This window comes from Staurois parvus, unplaced genomic scaffold (genome assembly GCF_062004578.1).
Source record: "Staurois parvus isolate SC_StPar_1 unplaced genomic scaffold, SC_StPar_1.0 ptg000019l, whole genome shotgun sequence".
In the NCBI taxonomy this organism is placed as follows: Eukaryota; Metazoa; Chordata; class Amphibia; order Anura; family Ranidae; genus Staurois; species Staurois parvus.
This window is the reverse complement of record NW_028317815.1, coordinates 10,614,139-10,627,679: the sequence shown is the minus strand read 5'-3', so window position 1 is coordinate 10,627,679 and position 13,541 is coordinate 10,614,139. Positions and strand designations below refer to the sequence as shown.

General features: G+C 40.6%; 1 protein-coding gene across 1 annotated transcript in view; it reads right to left on the bottom strand.

Moving 5' to 3' along the window:
- Positions 1–3,595: 3,595 nt before the first annotated feature.
- CERK (ceramide kinase) overlaps positions 3,596–13,541 on the bottom strand; it is a 117,274-nt gene continuing 107,328 nt past the window's right edge. The window contains exons 12-14 of the mRNA XM_089684800.1: positions 7,274–7,482; positions 6,434–6,651; positions 3,596–5,818 (exon numbers count right to left, since the gene is read on the bottom strand). Coding sequence (XP_089540926.1) covers positions 5,734–5,818; positions 6,434–6,651; positions 7,274–7,482 — 512 coding nt within the window. The 3' untranslated portion in view covers positions 3,596–5,733. The remainder of the gene's footprint in view (positions 5,819–6,433; positions 6,652–7,273; positions 7,483–13,541) is intronic.

Below are 13,541 nucleotides of genomic sequence, written 5' to 3'. Positions count from 1 at the left end.
CTTATTTAACCACTTGCCCTCCAGAGGATTTACACCCCTTCCTGATCAGGCCATTTTTTGCGATACAGCGCTGTGTTACTTTAAGTGAAAATTGTGCGGTCATGCAATGCTGAACCCAAATGAATGATGTCCTTTTTTCACACAAATAAAGCTTTCTTTCGGTTGTATTTGATCACCTGTGAAATATTAAAAAAAAAAGAAAAAACTATATTTTTGACTTTTTGGTATAAAACGTGTCCAGTAAAGAAAATTTTTTAAAAATCTAATTTTGTCATAAATTTAGGCCAAAATGTATTCTGCTACGTCCTTGCTAAACAGAATCCCAATATATGTAAATTAAATAGTTTACATGAAAGTTATAGCGTCTACAAATGGCAGTATATATACTGAAATTAAAAAATTTTTATACCAGTAATGGTGGCGATCAGCGACTTATAGCGGGACTGCGGTGGGCATTGACACTGGGTGGGAACTGACTGCCACTGACATTAATACAGCGATCAGTGCCAATATTAAGCACTGATACTGTACTAATGATACTGGGCAGGAAGAGGTTAGGATCTGGGGCAATCAAAGGGTTAACTGTGTGCTGTTTTACTTGGGAAATACACAGCAGCATGTTATTGCTGCCAGGACCATCACTGTTTCTCGGTGATCGTCGGGTTCCGGCGGAGAATCTCCGGCCAGGACCCGGTGATTGACATCTGTAGCCGCCAATGGTGGTGTGGTAGGGCTGTGTGCATGCCCCCTACCCAAAAATGCAAATCACGTATATATACACGTGACTTTGCGCAGCCTGTAGCAGTATTTCTGCTATAGGGCAGAGGGCAACTGGTTAATAATGCAAATAAAATGTAAAAAAAACAAAAAATGTAAGCAGTTTTTCTTGCAGTTTGTGTTCCATTGGAGCAGAGAGGGAACACATGCCACTACACTTACGTGATCCTGCTGTAGCCATCTTGGATTCTGGAATAAGAGTTGTTTATATGAGAAGAAGTGCCTGATTGTTGTCTTTTCATTGTAAGTGCATTTTCCACATTAAATTGGTCTTTTAAACTGGATTACACCATGAAGAGCATGTTTTTCTTTTTCATGATACTATGTCCAACTGAGTATATATGCACAATGATCTGATATAACGCAGCATTACAATCATTTGACATGTGGTTTTGAGGTAAGCTGGATATCTTGGATTGATAAACAAGTGCTGGTTGACCACTCTTGATTGGAGGAGAAATGATTCTAGTAGGTCTCCCTTTGTTGTACACCAAGGTTGGTTCATCATTAAGAAGTTTTGGTCTTGTTGGTATTCACATCTGTCATTGCCTTCATAATCGAAAGACCACTGAATTCACAAATATTGGCTTCACATTTGGATTCTGTTATTTTTTCAATTTGTGGTGACACATAAGATTTTGATATATTTGCATTGCACATACATTTTAATTTAACTTAGTGCTACACTGTTGTTTTGTGATGTTTGTGTCCCATTGGTAAGATTGATGTCATGAGATTTCTTTAAAGCAAGGGGGATATTTCTTCTTATCATTCAAAGTTTTCTCCATTGGAAGATTTCCCCTCACCATCTTTTCCTGTGACAACACAATCTTTGAATTGTTCATCTGTTCCTGTACAGGAGACAATGGTCACCAGAACTAATAAAAAGGATGAATCTCCCCAGTGACACAGACAGCAATAACACTTTCTATGCAAAGCTTTGAAAAGTTTTGGGCCTGTTACAAATTGACGTAAGGTGAACTTGAATTACAGTTGTGTCCAAAATTATTCAACCCCCACTGAAATTGAGTGTTTTGGCCAGTTTGACATTGCTTTTGATCATTCAGTCATCTTGCTTACATTTACATTAAAGAGGCACTTGTAGGTCAGACAAATATAACATAACAGTTATAATGAAATAACCACAAATGTCTTTTCTGTGCTCACAGCATTATCAGTTTTATTCAACCCCCAAGTGACATTCAATCTTAGTACTTAGTACAGCATCCTTTTACAGTTATAACAGCTTTTAAACGTGAAGCATAGCTTGACACAAGTGTCTTGCAGCGATCTACGGGTATCTTCGCCCATTCTTCATGGGCAAAGGCCTCCAGTTCAGTCACATTCTTAGGCTTGCGCACTGCAACTGCTTTCTTTAAGTCCCACCAGAGGTTCTCAATCGGATTTAAGTCTGGTGACTGCGATGGCCACTCCAAAATGTTCCAGCCTTTCCTCTGCAACCATGCTCTAGTGGACTTGGAGGTATGCTTGGGATCATTGTCCTGTTGAAAGGTCCAACGTCTCCCAAGCCTCAGGTGTGTGACGGACTGCATCACGTTTCCATCCAATATCTCCTGGTACTGAAGAGAATTCATGGTACCTTGCACACGCTGAAGCTTCCCTGTACCTGCAGAAGCAAAACAGCCCCAAAGCATGATTGACCCTCCACCATGCTTCACAGTAGGCAAGGTGTTCTTTTCATCATAGGCCTTGTTCTTCCTCCTCCAAACATAGCGTTGATCCATGGGCCCAAACAGTTCTAATTTTGTTTCATCAGTCCACAGAACACTATCCCACAACTTTTGTGGTTTGTCCACATGGCTTTTGGCATACTGCAGTCGACTCTTCTTATTCTTTGGAGACAGCAAGGGGGTACGCCTGGGAGTTCTGGCACGGAGGCCTTCATTACGCAGTGTGCGTCTTATTGTCTGGGCTGAAACTTCTGTACCCACATCTGACAAATCTTTTCTCAGTTCCTCAGCAGTCACACGGGGACTTCTCTCCACTCTACGCTTCAGGTAGCGCACAGCAGTCGAAGTCAGCATCTTCTTTCTGCCACGACCAGGTAGCGTTTCAACAGTGCCCTTTGCCTTGAATTTGCGAATGATGCTTCCTAAGGTGTCTCTTGGTATGTTTAACATCTTTGCAATCTTCTTATAGCCATTGCCCTTCCTGTGAAGAGAAATCACCTCTTCTCTTGTCTTCCTGGACCATTCTCTTGCCTTCACCATGTTTGTAACCACACCAGTAAATGTCTAGAAGGAGCTGAGTATCACAGTCATTTTAAAGCTGCCTAATTGGTGCTTATTATGCTTGATTGCTGCTCGGTGACATCCACAGGTGTTTTCAATACCTGATGGAAAGCACCTGTATGAACCTCTGTTCTTCAGAGTGGTAGTCTTTAAGGGGTTGAATAATTGTGGCAATGAAGAAACCACATAAGAACCATTTACTACTGTATTACATAAACAATTGATGTCATTTTAGTTGCATTTGGGTAGTTACAACGTCCTTGTAGGATTTGATTCTGAATACAATTCCAAATGTACACTATAGTCCCTAAACCCCTTTACAGCATTGGGGGTTGAATAATTTTGGACACAACTGTACTTGCTTTGGATTTCTCTACTGAGCAAATCTTTAATTTTCACATTAACATATATACTAAAAAGACTCAAACATGATTCTGGATATCCCAAGTTGCATTGTGGAGCTCCTGTTTGTGTATATATCAGTAAGTGACCAATCTATGAAAAATATATTTAAGCAAAATAAATTATTTTTTTATAACATGCTGTTGATTAAAAGACCAACACAGTTTTTGGATACTAAAATATTTATTTTCATGATTTAAAAATAGCAGGAATGTTCACGTTTTGCATTGCTGAGTTGCATGGTAAAACTAGAAGAAAAACATTACATAACTATGTAACCAAAGAACCTTATTTTGCAGAACGATTATCTGTTAAGATGGTAAACTATCAATACAGCCTGACAATAACTTTTTCTGGTGATCTATAATATAAAGTGTAAACACATTTAAATCCAGTCATTTACAGTACAATTAAATGGCTTTGTGGGTAAAGTTATGTTAGAATACTGTGTAATTTATAGGATATTTCAGCAATACATTTTACGCTACAAAACCTATTACTGTGCAAATAACTTGAAAGTATAATTTACTACAAGTTAGTCTGACTTTCCAAAATAGTACCTTATACAAATCTGCTTTCCATGACTAAATTACTTCTCATACAATATAAACTATGGTCAACATAGTGTAAAGAACTTCCAAAGTTGATCTCCAGGATCAACAAAGATTTCTGTGCACGGATGACAGCTTTTTGAAAAATATATATTATTTATATTTTCTGGTACATTCCAACTTTTAAGTAATTCTGGGCACTTTCAAATATGGGGGCAAGTATTCTACTTTATAGAATTCCTTTTTCCCTACTGTAGAAGATATTTTAAGAAGTTTGCTTTCTAATAAAGTCCTTGCAAAGATAAAGATTAAACAAAATAAACACAAAAATAATTTTGTTTTGAATGGGATCAATGTACTGCAATACCACTAGCAAAAGCCAGTCTAAGGTTTGAAACAGATAAGAATCTTTCAGAGGATTGGCCAACGCACCAAAACTTCAGCATGCAGCAATGCAATGGCTTTTGGGCTCACTCTAAATAATGAGTGTTGGCAAATAGGTTTACATTCATTAGTGCACATTTTAAAAGGAAAGAAGAAACATTTCATGAAAATGTTTCAATTAGTGGAACAGGGTCATTCTTTTCATACAAGTTGTATACATTTGGGATCATGGTATACACAAAACTGATATAGACAACCACTTCCTCTATTTGCAAAATGTTTAAATCTTTTATGGTTAACAGAAAGTTATACAAAACTATCACGTTACCAAAGGAAATGTTCTAAATCAGTTACAAGTCACCACAATTAGGGTGAGCACATACTATAATACCAAGCTTAGACTAAGCCAGAAAAATCTCATTAAAATATAACATTATGTGGCAGTACAAACATATAAATTGTCAGCAATATCAACTCTGCTGGGAAAATTGCACACAGCTTGCTGGTGAGATCAGTGAGTCACAAATGACTCACAATGGCGCTTTAGGCAAAACATTTTGTTAAATATTAGAAGTTGCTCAAAAAAAATTTTTCATCTAGAACGAGAGCAGGATTTTTTTTTTTCAATAATTTGCTAAATTTACACACAATTATTGTGCCAATCTTTTCCTAGCTCCAACAAATGCCATAATTCTCAAGTAACAAAATAAGAGTTAACAAAACAGAGAGACTTTAAAAAGATATTTATAGAGCCAAAGAACCATTCTCATCATCAAGACAGAAATAACCATTTGCAACCGTTGTTTGGTCTATTGTCATTTTCAGGCCCAGGAGTGAACCCTAAGAAATATAGCCTCATCTGCTTAATCTAGGCGTAAGGGACTGAAATCACAGTTATTTTGAAATACCACTGCAAATGTGGTTAATGATTTTTAATTTAAAACAATATGCACCTCAGCCTATATAAACTTATTATTCTAGATTACTGTAGACTACTTCTAAAAGAAGGATACAATTTATTAGATGTTGTGAGCACTGGCTAAAATATGTTCTAGGTGGCTACAGAAACACATGGAGTTTGCCTTGTAACTATAGGACACCAAGAGTAGTAGTAACATTTCAGAAAAAAACAAAAAAAAACTGCAAAGCCAAGTAAGAACAATCTTTCAGTTTACAGAAATGTCTTCAACAGTCATAATTCTGCAGTTCATTAAATCACTATAAATTACAGCAACATCAAACTTAAAATATTAGTAGATATTTATCTTCGTATTTCACAATAATTTCTTCAAACTGGATTACATCTAAACTGTTAAATAAATAAACAAAGGAACACCACAAAAAACTGAACAAAACAAAATCCACTATTAAACCCTGCTTAGGTTTTCTTCATCGTCTTTATGGGAATCCTCAATGCCTCGTGCAAATAATCTGATAAGTTGACAGTGGACCCTGGAAACCAAAAGGGAAAAAAAGATTAAAAAAAAAAAAAAAAAGAAGGTATTTGTAAGTGTAATCTAAAAATACACAATAAAACATTAAACCTTGCTCCTTCAACATCCCAGCTTTACAATGTAGAAACTCAAATTCTTTAGCTATCTGCGCAATGCAAGTCATTCTAATCACGTCGCAAAACATAGCATAAAGAGAGATTCATGTATAAATGTGATCAAAAGTACATTTATAAAAGACAACCTAGCCAAAGACCTAGAGTCACAGTGTACATTGATAAAGATGTGTGGCATTAACAGTAGATAACTAGGGAGGTGGAGAGTTGAATCAAGGGTTAACCTTTTTTATTATAAAAGGGAGTATTTGCAAGATGACAGTTATTAGTTTATAAGCATTAACGTCTTGTTTTTGAGATAGTTTAGTCAGCTGATCAAGCACAGGTCAGCATCAACTGTGTTTCAGACAGATACGTCTTTGGATATCACACACTTTACAAATTACTTTAATAAAAATGTGGGCTTGTGATCACAACTACAAGACCCATGGCATAAATTGAGGTATGTTGTAAAAGCAGCTGGACTGTAGTAAAGTATCATTTTAACATTTGTCCTGTACCTCATTTCAATGGCAGTCTGCTCAAGGGTTTCCCCATCACAATTCCAGACACTGTTCACCTGACTGCAGCCACAAGATGGATGATCTGTGCAGATCTGAGCAAAGTTCTTTTTTCCAATGTTTCCCAAATCAGTGCTCTCAGAATCATTTTCTTCAGAATGTTTTGGCGCAAACTGAAAAGTCTTTATCCGGTAGACATCAACAAATGGAAAGTCAAACTAAGACAGAAAAGAAAAAAGGGAAACAACATGTTTACTCTGTGTTTTAACTTTTAAAGAACACAAAGGTACAGTCAAACAAATGCGCAGAAACTCCACTAAGGAAAATCAGATCTATAATTAATGCAGATGTATCAGTTTTTTTGTTTTACTCAAAAGAAAAATGAGCTATATGGTTAAAAAAATGTAAAGGCTCCTGCTGCTCTATACAATATCAGGTGTTAAGAGAATCCCAGTTGAGTTCAAAGCAATTTTAAAAAGGTATCAAAACCATATTTAGATTCCCCGATTACAAATCTATTTGACAAATATTGCTACTGTACTTGCATTAATTACTAAAAAGGCAGTACAAAGACTCCTTTCAGTTGAGCCTTAAAGCAGTCATACTGTTTGCTTTTTTTTTTTCATTATAGTTATGCCTTTGATCCTTTAGATTGTAAGCTCCACGAGCAGGGCCCTCCTATTCCTTCTGTACTGAAATGTATTGTAATTGTACTTTCTCCCTTATATTGCAAAGCGCTGCACAAACTGTTGGCGCTATATAAATCCTGTATAATAATAATATTAATAATCCTGTACCAAAACACATTTGAAATGTTGAATTTATTTGAAAAATCAATACCTGATCACTATTGCTTTTTGTGTGTCTGATAAGGTGCCGTAGGAAATTTAACCTTGAGCATTTACGGACTAAAATGAGATCTGCAGTTCCATCTGCCAAGTGAGCTGCTGGTGACAGACCTTTTGGGCTGCGAGGACAGGCACAGCTCATGACAGCCACGTTAATTGCCATGAATTTTCCTTTGACAGTTTTCCAGTTCTCTTCTTGTTCTAAAAGATTACAAAAGGATAAATATGCAACTTAGAATGAGACATTGTGATATTGATACATACAGATGTGCACCATGTCTGGTTCATCAAGGGTGCCGTGGCATCCTGTTTGAGAAAGGCTGTCAGATCCAAAACAAGCTCCTGCACCTCCTCTGAAGTACTATACATTGGCACAACAGGAGTTCGGTTACGACAGTAAAGTGAAGGCAGTGGAAGGGGGAGGTGGCTTCCTGAGATCTGCGCTCTCCGCTTCCTCCTACAGAGCAGTACCCAGAAGTGCAGTATCTGGGGCAAGCGCAGATGCCTTACTGTAGTGTGTGTGTGTGTGTGTGTGTGTGTGTGTGTGGGTGTGTGTGTGTAATTAGGTGTGTATATGTACAGTTGTGTTCAAAATAATAGCAGTCAGACATCACTAACCTGATCAATCACTGTTTTTTGTAGAAATGATATTTCTACATGGCAAATAATTTACTAGCAGGTGTAGTAGAGTAATAGAAATCCAACAGACCTAACAGTCATGACATGCATGCTGCTGATTCTGTGTCATTGAATCACTAATTGAAAGGGGCATGTTCAATATAATAGCAGTGTGGAGTTCTATTAATGAGGTCATTCATTCTTTGAAAAGCAGGTGGCAATTATTGCCCTTATTTAAGGAAGGAAGGCAGCAAATGTTGTACATGCTGGTTACAGTGCATTTCTCTCTGAAATTCTGAGGAAAATGGGTCGTTCCAGACATTGTTCATAAGAACAGCATACCTTGATTAAAAAGTTGGATTGGAGAGGGGAAAACATAAAGAAGTGCAGAAAATGATAGGCTGCTCAGCTAAAATGATCGCAAATGCTTTAAAATGGCAACCAAAACCTGAAAGACGTGGAAGAAAGCGAAAAACTACCATTTGAATGGATAGAAGAATAGCCAAAATGGCAAGGACTCAGCCAACAATCAGCTCCAGGAAGATCAAAGAAGGTCTAAAGTTACCTGTGAGTACTGTTACAATTAGAAGACGCCTATGTGAAGCCAAGCTATCTGCAAGAAGCCCCCGCAAAGTCCCACTGTTGAAAAAAAGACATGCTGAAGAGGTTACAATTTGCCAAAGAGCACATTGACTGGCCTAAAGAGAAATGGCGCAACATTTTGTGGACTGATGAAAGTAAGATTGTTCTTTTTGGGTCTAGTGGCCGGAGACAATTTGTTAGACGACCCCCAAACACTGAATTCAAGCCACAGTACACTGTGATGACAGTGAAGCATGGTTGCGCAAGCATCATGATATGGGGATGTTTCTCATACTACGGTGTTGGGCCTATTTATCGCATACCAGGGATCATGGATCAGTTTGAATACATCAGAATACTTGAAGAGGTCATGCTGCCTTATGCTGAAGAGGAAATGCCCTTGAAATGAGTGTTCCAACAAGACAACGACCCCAAACACACCAGTAAACGTGCAACATCTTGGTTCCAGACCAACAAGATTGATGTTATGGAGTGGCCAGCCCAATCCCCGGATCTTAATCCAATAGAAAACTTGTGGGGTGACATCAAAAATGCAGTTTCTGAGGCAAAACCAAGAAATAGAGAAGAACTGTGGAATGTAGTCCAATCATCCTGGGCTGGAATACCTGTTCACAGGTGCCAGAAGTTGGTTGACTCCATGCAACACAGATGTACAGCAGTTCTCAGAAACAGTGCTTATACAACTAATTATTAATTAAGTGATTCAAAAGAAAGCAAAATCTTCAAACATTTTTCAGTTTATATAGTGAATGTTTGAGTCTGTAAAGAATACAAACACTGCTATTTTTTGAACAGTCTAATATTCACTTTTCTTAAATTTTTTTAGAGGAACAACACAAATTTGATATATTTTTCTTCATGTTTTGATTTGGAATAGAATGTGTAGTGTTCCCAATGCATTTGTGTTTATGGAAATAAAAGCTATTAGAAAGATTTTGAGCTTTATTCACTTTTTTCAACACACTGCTATTATTTTGAACACAACTGTATATGTCTGTGCGAGTGTGGGTATACATGTATGTATGTATGTATGTATGTATGTATGTATGTATGTATGTGTGTGTTTTTAGGGCTCGTTCATAAAAGCAGCAATGACTGACGCTCCTCTAAAAAGCAATCCATGAACAGATCACTTATCAGAGGCATATGACAGGCAGTTAAAATGCAATATGTTACCTCCTGTTTAAATGCCTCAAAGGCAGCATCACTGTACCACAACCATGTGCAAGGGGGTATACTTCCAGCCATGGCCACAACATGTGTACATCCCTGGCTATTGTCTTTTCAGCTAAAGGAGCAGCAGTTGGGGGTGTTGAAAACGCAGCTTAACCACATGGTTTTACCATCCTCCAACAGCACATGTGCTGAGGGCTGGGTTCACATCTGTGCGGCTGCATGCTGGGCAGCACATTCATTTTAATAGGCTTCTCTACCTGCAGAAACATACAGAAAAGTCCCAACCCTTTTCCTAAAAATGTGCTACACTGAAAATGCACAGTAATTATTAATGCATGGAGGTACCATTGAGAATGACACTCCTGCTAGTCTGCTATAAAGAGCAGTACATTTGTCTGCATGTCAGAAACGTGGACAATTTGCACGCGTTCCCTGACATACAGTAATGTGAACCAAGCCTTAGGCTGGGATACGTGGAGACTGAAAATACCTTTAAAGAGCACCCTGACTGGAAAAAGGTTGAGAAACACTGCCTTAAGCCAACACTTTTCCAGAAAATCGCTTCAATGAAAAATACAAAAGTGGAATTCTTTTATTCACAGTTGATTTACTAAAGGAGCATATACAGTGGGTAAAATAAGTATTGATCACGTCACCATTTTTCTCAGTAAATATATTTCTAAAAGGTGCTATTAACATGAAATTTTCACCACTTGTTGGTAACAATCCATGCAATCCATACATACAAAGAAACCAAAACAAAAAGTTCAAAAAATAAGTTACCGTATTTTCCGACGTATAAGACGACTGGGCGTATAAGACGACCCCCTACTTTTCCTGTTTAAAATGTAGTGTTTGGGCTATACTCGCCGTATAAGACTACCCCTCTTCCAGTACACACCAGTGGGAAGAATCGTGCCCCATCATTGGTGTCAGTGGGAGGAATAGTGCCCCATTATTGATATTAGTGGGAGGAATAGTGCCCCATCATTGGTGTCAGCGGGAGGAATAGTGCCCCATCATTGGTGTCAGTGGGAGGAATAGTGCCCCATCATTGGTATCAGTGGCAGGAATAGTGCCCCATCATTAGTATCAGTGGCAGGAATAGTGCCCCATCATTGGTGTCAGTGGGAGGAATAGTGTCCCATCATTGGTGTCAGTGGGAATAGTGCCCCCATCATTGGTATCAGTGGGAGGAATAGTGTCCCATCATTGGTGTCAGTGGCAGGAATAGTGCCCCATCATTAGTATCATTGGGGGGAATAGCGCCCCATCATTGGTGTCACTGGAATAGTGCCCCATCTTTGGTGTCAGTGGGAGGAATAGTATCCCATCATTGGTGTCAGGGGGGGGGGGGTGGAATAGTGCCCCATCATTGGTGTCAGTGGGGGGGGGGGGAGGAATAGTGCCCCATCATTGGTGTCAGTGGGGGGGGAGGAATAGTGCCCCATCGTTGGTGTCAGTGGGGGGGAGGAAAAGTGCCCCATCGTTGGTGTCAGTGGGAGGAATAATGCCCCATCATTGGTATCAGTGACACCAACGATGGGGCAGTATTCCTCCCACTGACACTTGCTGACCCCTGTTCCAGTACGGTGCTGCTGCAGCCAGCATATGTGGTTGCAGCAGCACCTAAGCACGGCACACTTACCTGCATCTCCACTCGATTTTCGCGGGGCCGCTCAGCTCCGCCTCCTCGCCGGTGATTGGCCGCCTGTGTGCCTTTCCTGAGCTACAGTTCTGGCGGCCAATCACCGGTGGGGAGGCGGAGCCGAGCAGCCGCGCGAACATCCAGTGGACGAACCGAAGGAAGGAGCAGCCGCGCTTCCTGGACCGGATCGTCGTGGGACCGGAGCCAGGTAAGAGACAGCAGCCCCTGCCCACCCCTGTACTTAGTGTCCCTTCTGTTGGAAGGGGGGGGGGCGGCGGCGGCATCGCGCCGCCCCCCTAAAAAGTGTCAGCATGCCGTTACCGGCGTATAAGACGACCCCTGACTTTTGAGAAGATTTTCAAGGGGTAAAAAGTCGTCTTATACGCCGGAAAATATGGTATGTGTAAAAAAGAGGAATGACACACGGAAAAAGTATTAGACGCATGAATAAAGGGAGGTGGAAAAAAGGCACACAAAGCCAAGACACCAGCTGAAATCTATTAGTAATTAGAAAGCAATCCTGACCCTTGTCAGTACACAGCAACAAACCCCCAGCACGGCACAATAATGATCCATCAGAACACAATAAAACCCTCAGCATGAGCCAGCATGACAATAATACATCCCAAACCCAAGCACAGCACAATAATTAACGTCCAGTACTACACATTAATTAGCCCCCAAAACTGTATAATAAAAGAAGACAACAGTATAGCAATCAGTATGCCCCTTCATTGTGCAACATACAACATAGCGAATAAAGTGAAGAGGTCAGCACTATATAGCATATGGAGTGTGTGGGTCAAGCCTACATACAACAGTGTGGGAATCAGGCCTATATACAACATTTCTCAGTGTGCCCTCTAATATTGGTGGTCAATACTCAGTGTGTCTCCTTACCCTTACATTGGTGGTCATTTTGCATCTGCACAATGGTGGTTAGTGTGCCTTCTGTATAATGGTGATCATTATGCCCTCTGTTTACTGGTAGTCAGTGCCCCTGCATACTGATGGTCAGTCTCCCCTGTATACTGGTGGTCAGAGCTTTTTTTCTGAAAGAATAGGTGCAGGAACTCAACTACACCCCCACCTCATTAAAAACAATTGTTGTCCTTGGTTGTTGAATCTACACAGGGGCCACTATAGAGCACAGGCTGTGGTATGAAATTAAAATCACTGCAGTGCAAACAATTTCTAAGTTGGAAGATCAGGACCCATTTTCCTCAATTCATTCCTTAGGAATCTGAGCCCAGAGATGATGAGTTCAAGCTGCTGCCAGGCTAGAGCAATTGTCCACATCCCCTGCCTCTTGCATCCACTGTTGTGATAGATGTGCAGGGCAGGGAGGGTTCTGTGCCTCAGGGAATATTAATCTTTCAGTATGACAGCCCTGGGAGAGCCCGTGCAGCCAGAACTATAAGAAAATCATCACAACTTACAGCTCTGAGCCACTTTATCTCTGTGCAGCAAGTCCCTACCCACTCACATTGCTTTGCAAGTTTTCATTGATCCAGGGTAGCTTGATGTAGTTTTGCAAAGCAATGTGTGGTCCAGGCAGGTGCATTTATGAAGATGCTGGAGGAAATTGTGTGGATGATTCAACACACCCTAGCACCCTCCTAGCGATGGGTTGTGATAACATTAATCAGTACAACTTTCCTAAACACATTCCAAGTGCATCAAAACAAAAGGTGTGCAATATCTTACAGTTTTTCTTTAACTACCTGCCGACCGCAGATAGCCGAATGACGGCTTCACTGCGGCCGGCCAGTTCTGAGTGGACGTCATATGACGTCCCCCCAGAACGCGCTCTCCTGCGCGCACCCGGCGATCTCCGTGATCGCTGTGTCCTACGGACACAGCTGATCACGTGATGTGGTAAAAGGCCAATCACAGAGGCCTTTTACCACCTGATCAGCGGTGTCCAATGACACACTGATCAGAGGGAAATGCAAGTGCCGGTTCTCGGCTGCACTTTCCTCACGCTGTCAGATCGTGAGGAAAGTACTGCCGAGAACCGGCAGTTGTCAGAGCAGGGATCGGCACCGATCGTCAGGGCACTGATGATCAGTGCCCTGATGATCAGTGCCCAGCAGTGCCACCCGCAAGTTCCGCCCACCTGTGCCCAGCAGTGCGCCCACTAGCTCTGCCCACCTGTGCCCAGCAGATCACCCACCTGTGCCCAGCAGTGCACCCACCTGTGCCCAGCAGTGCA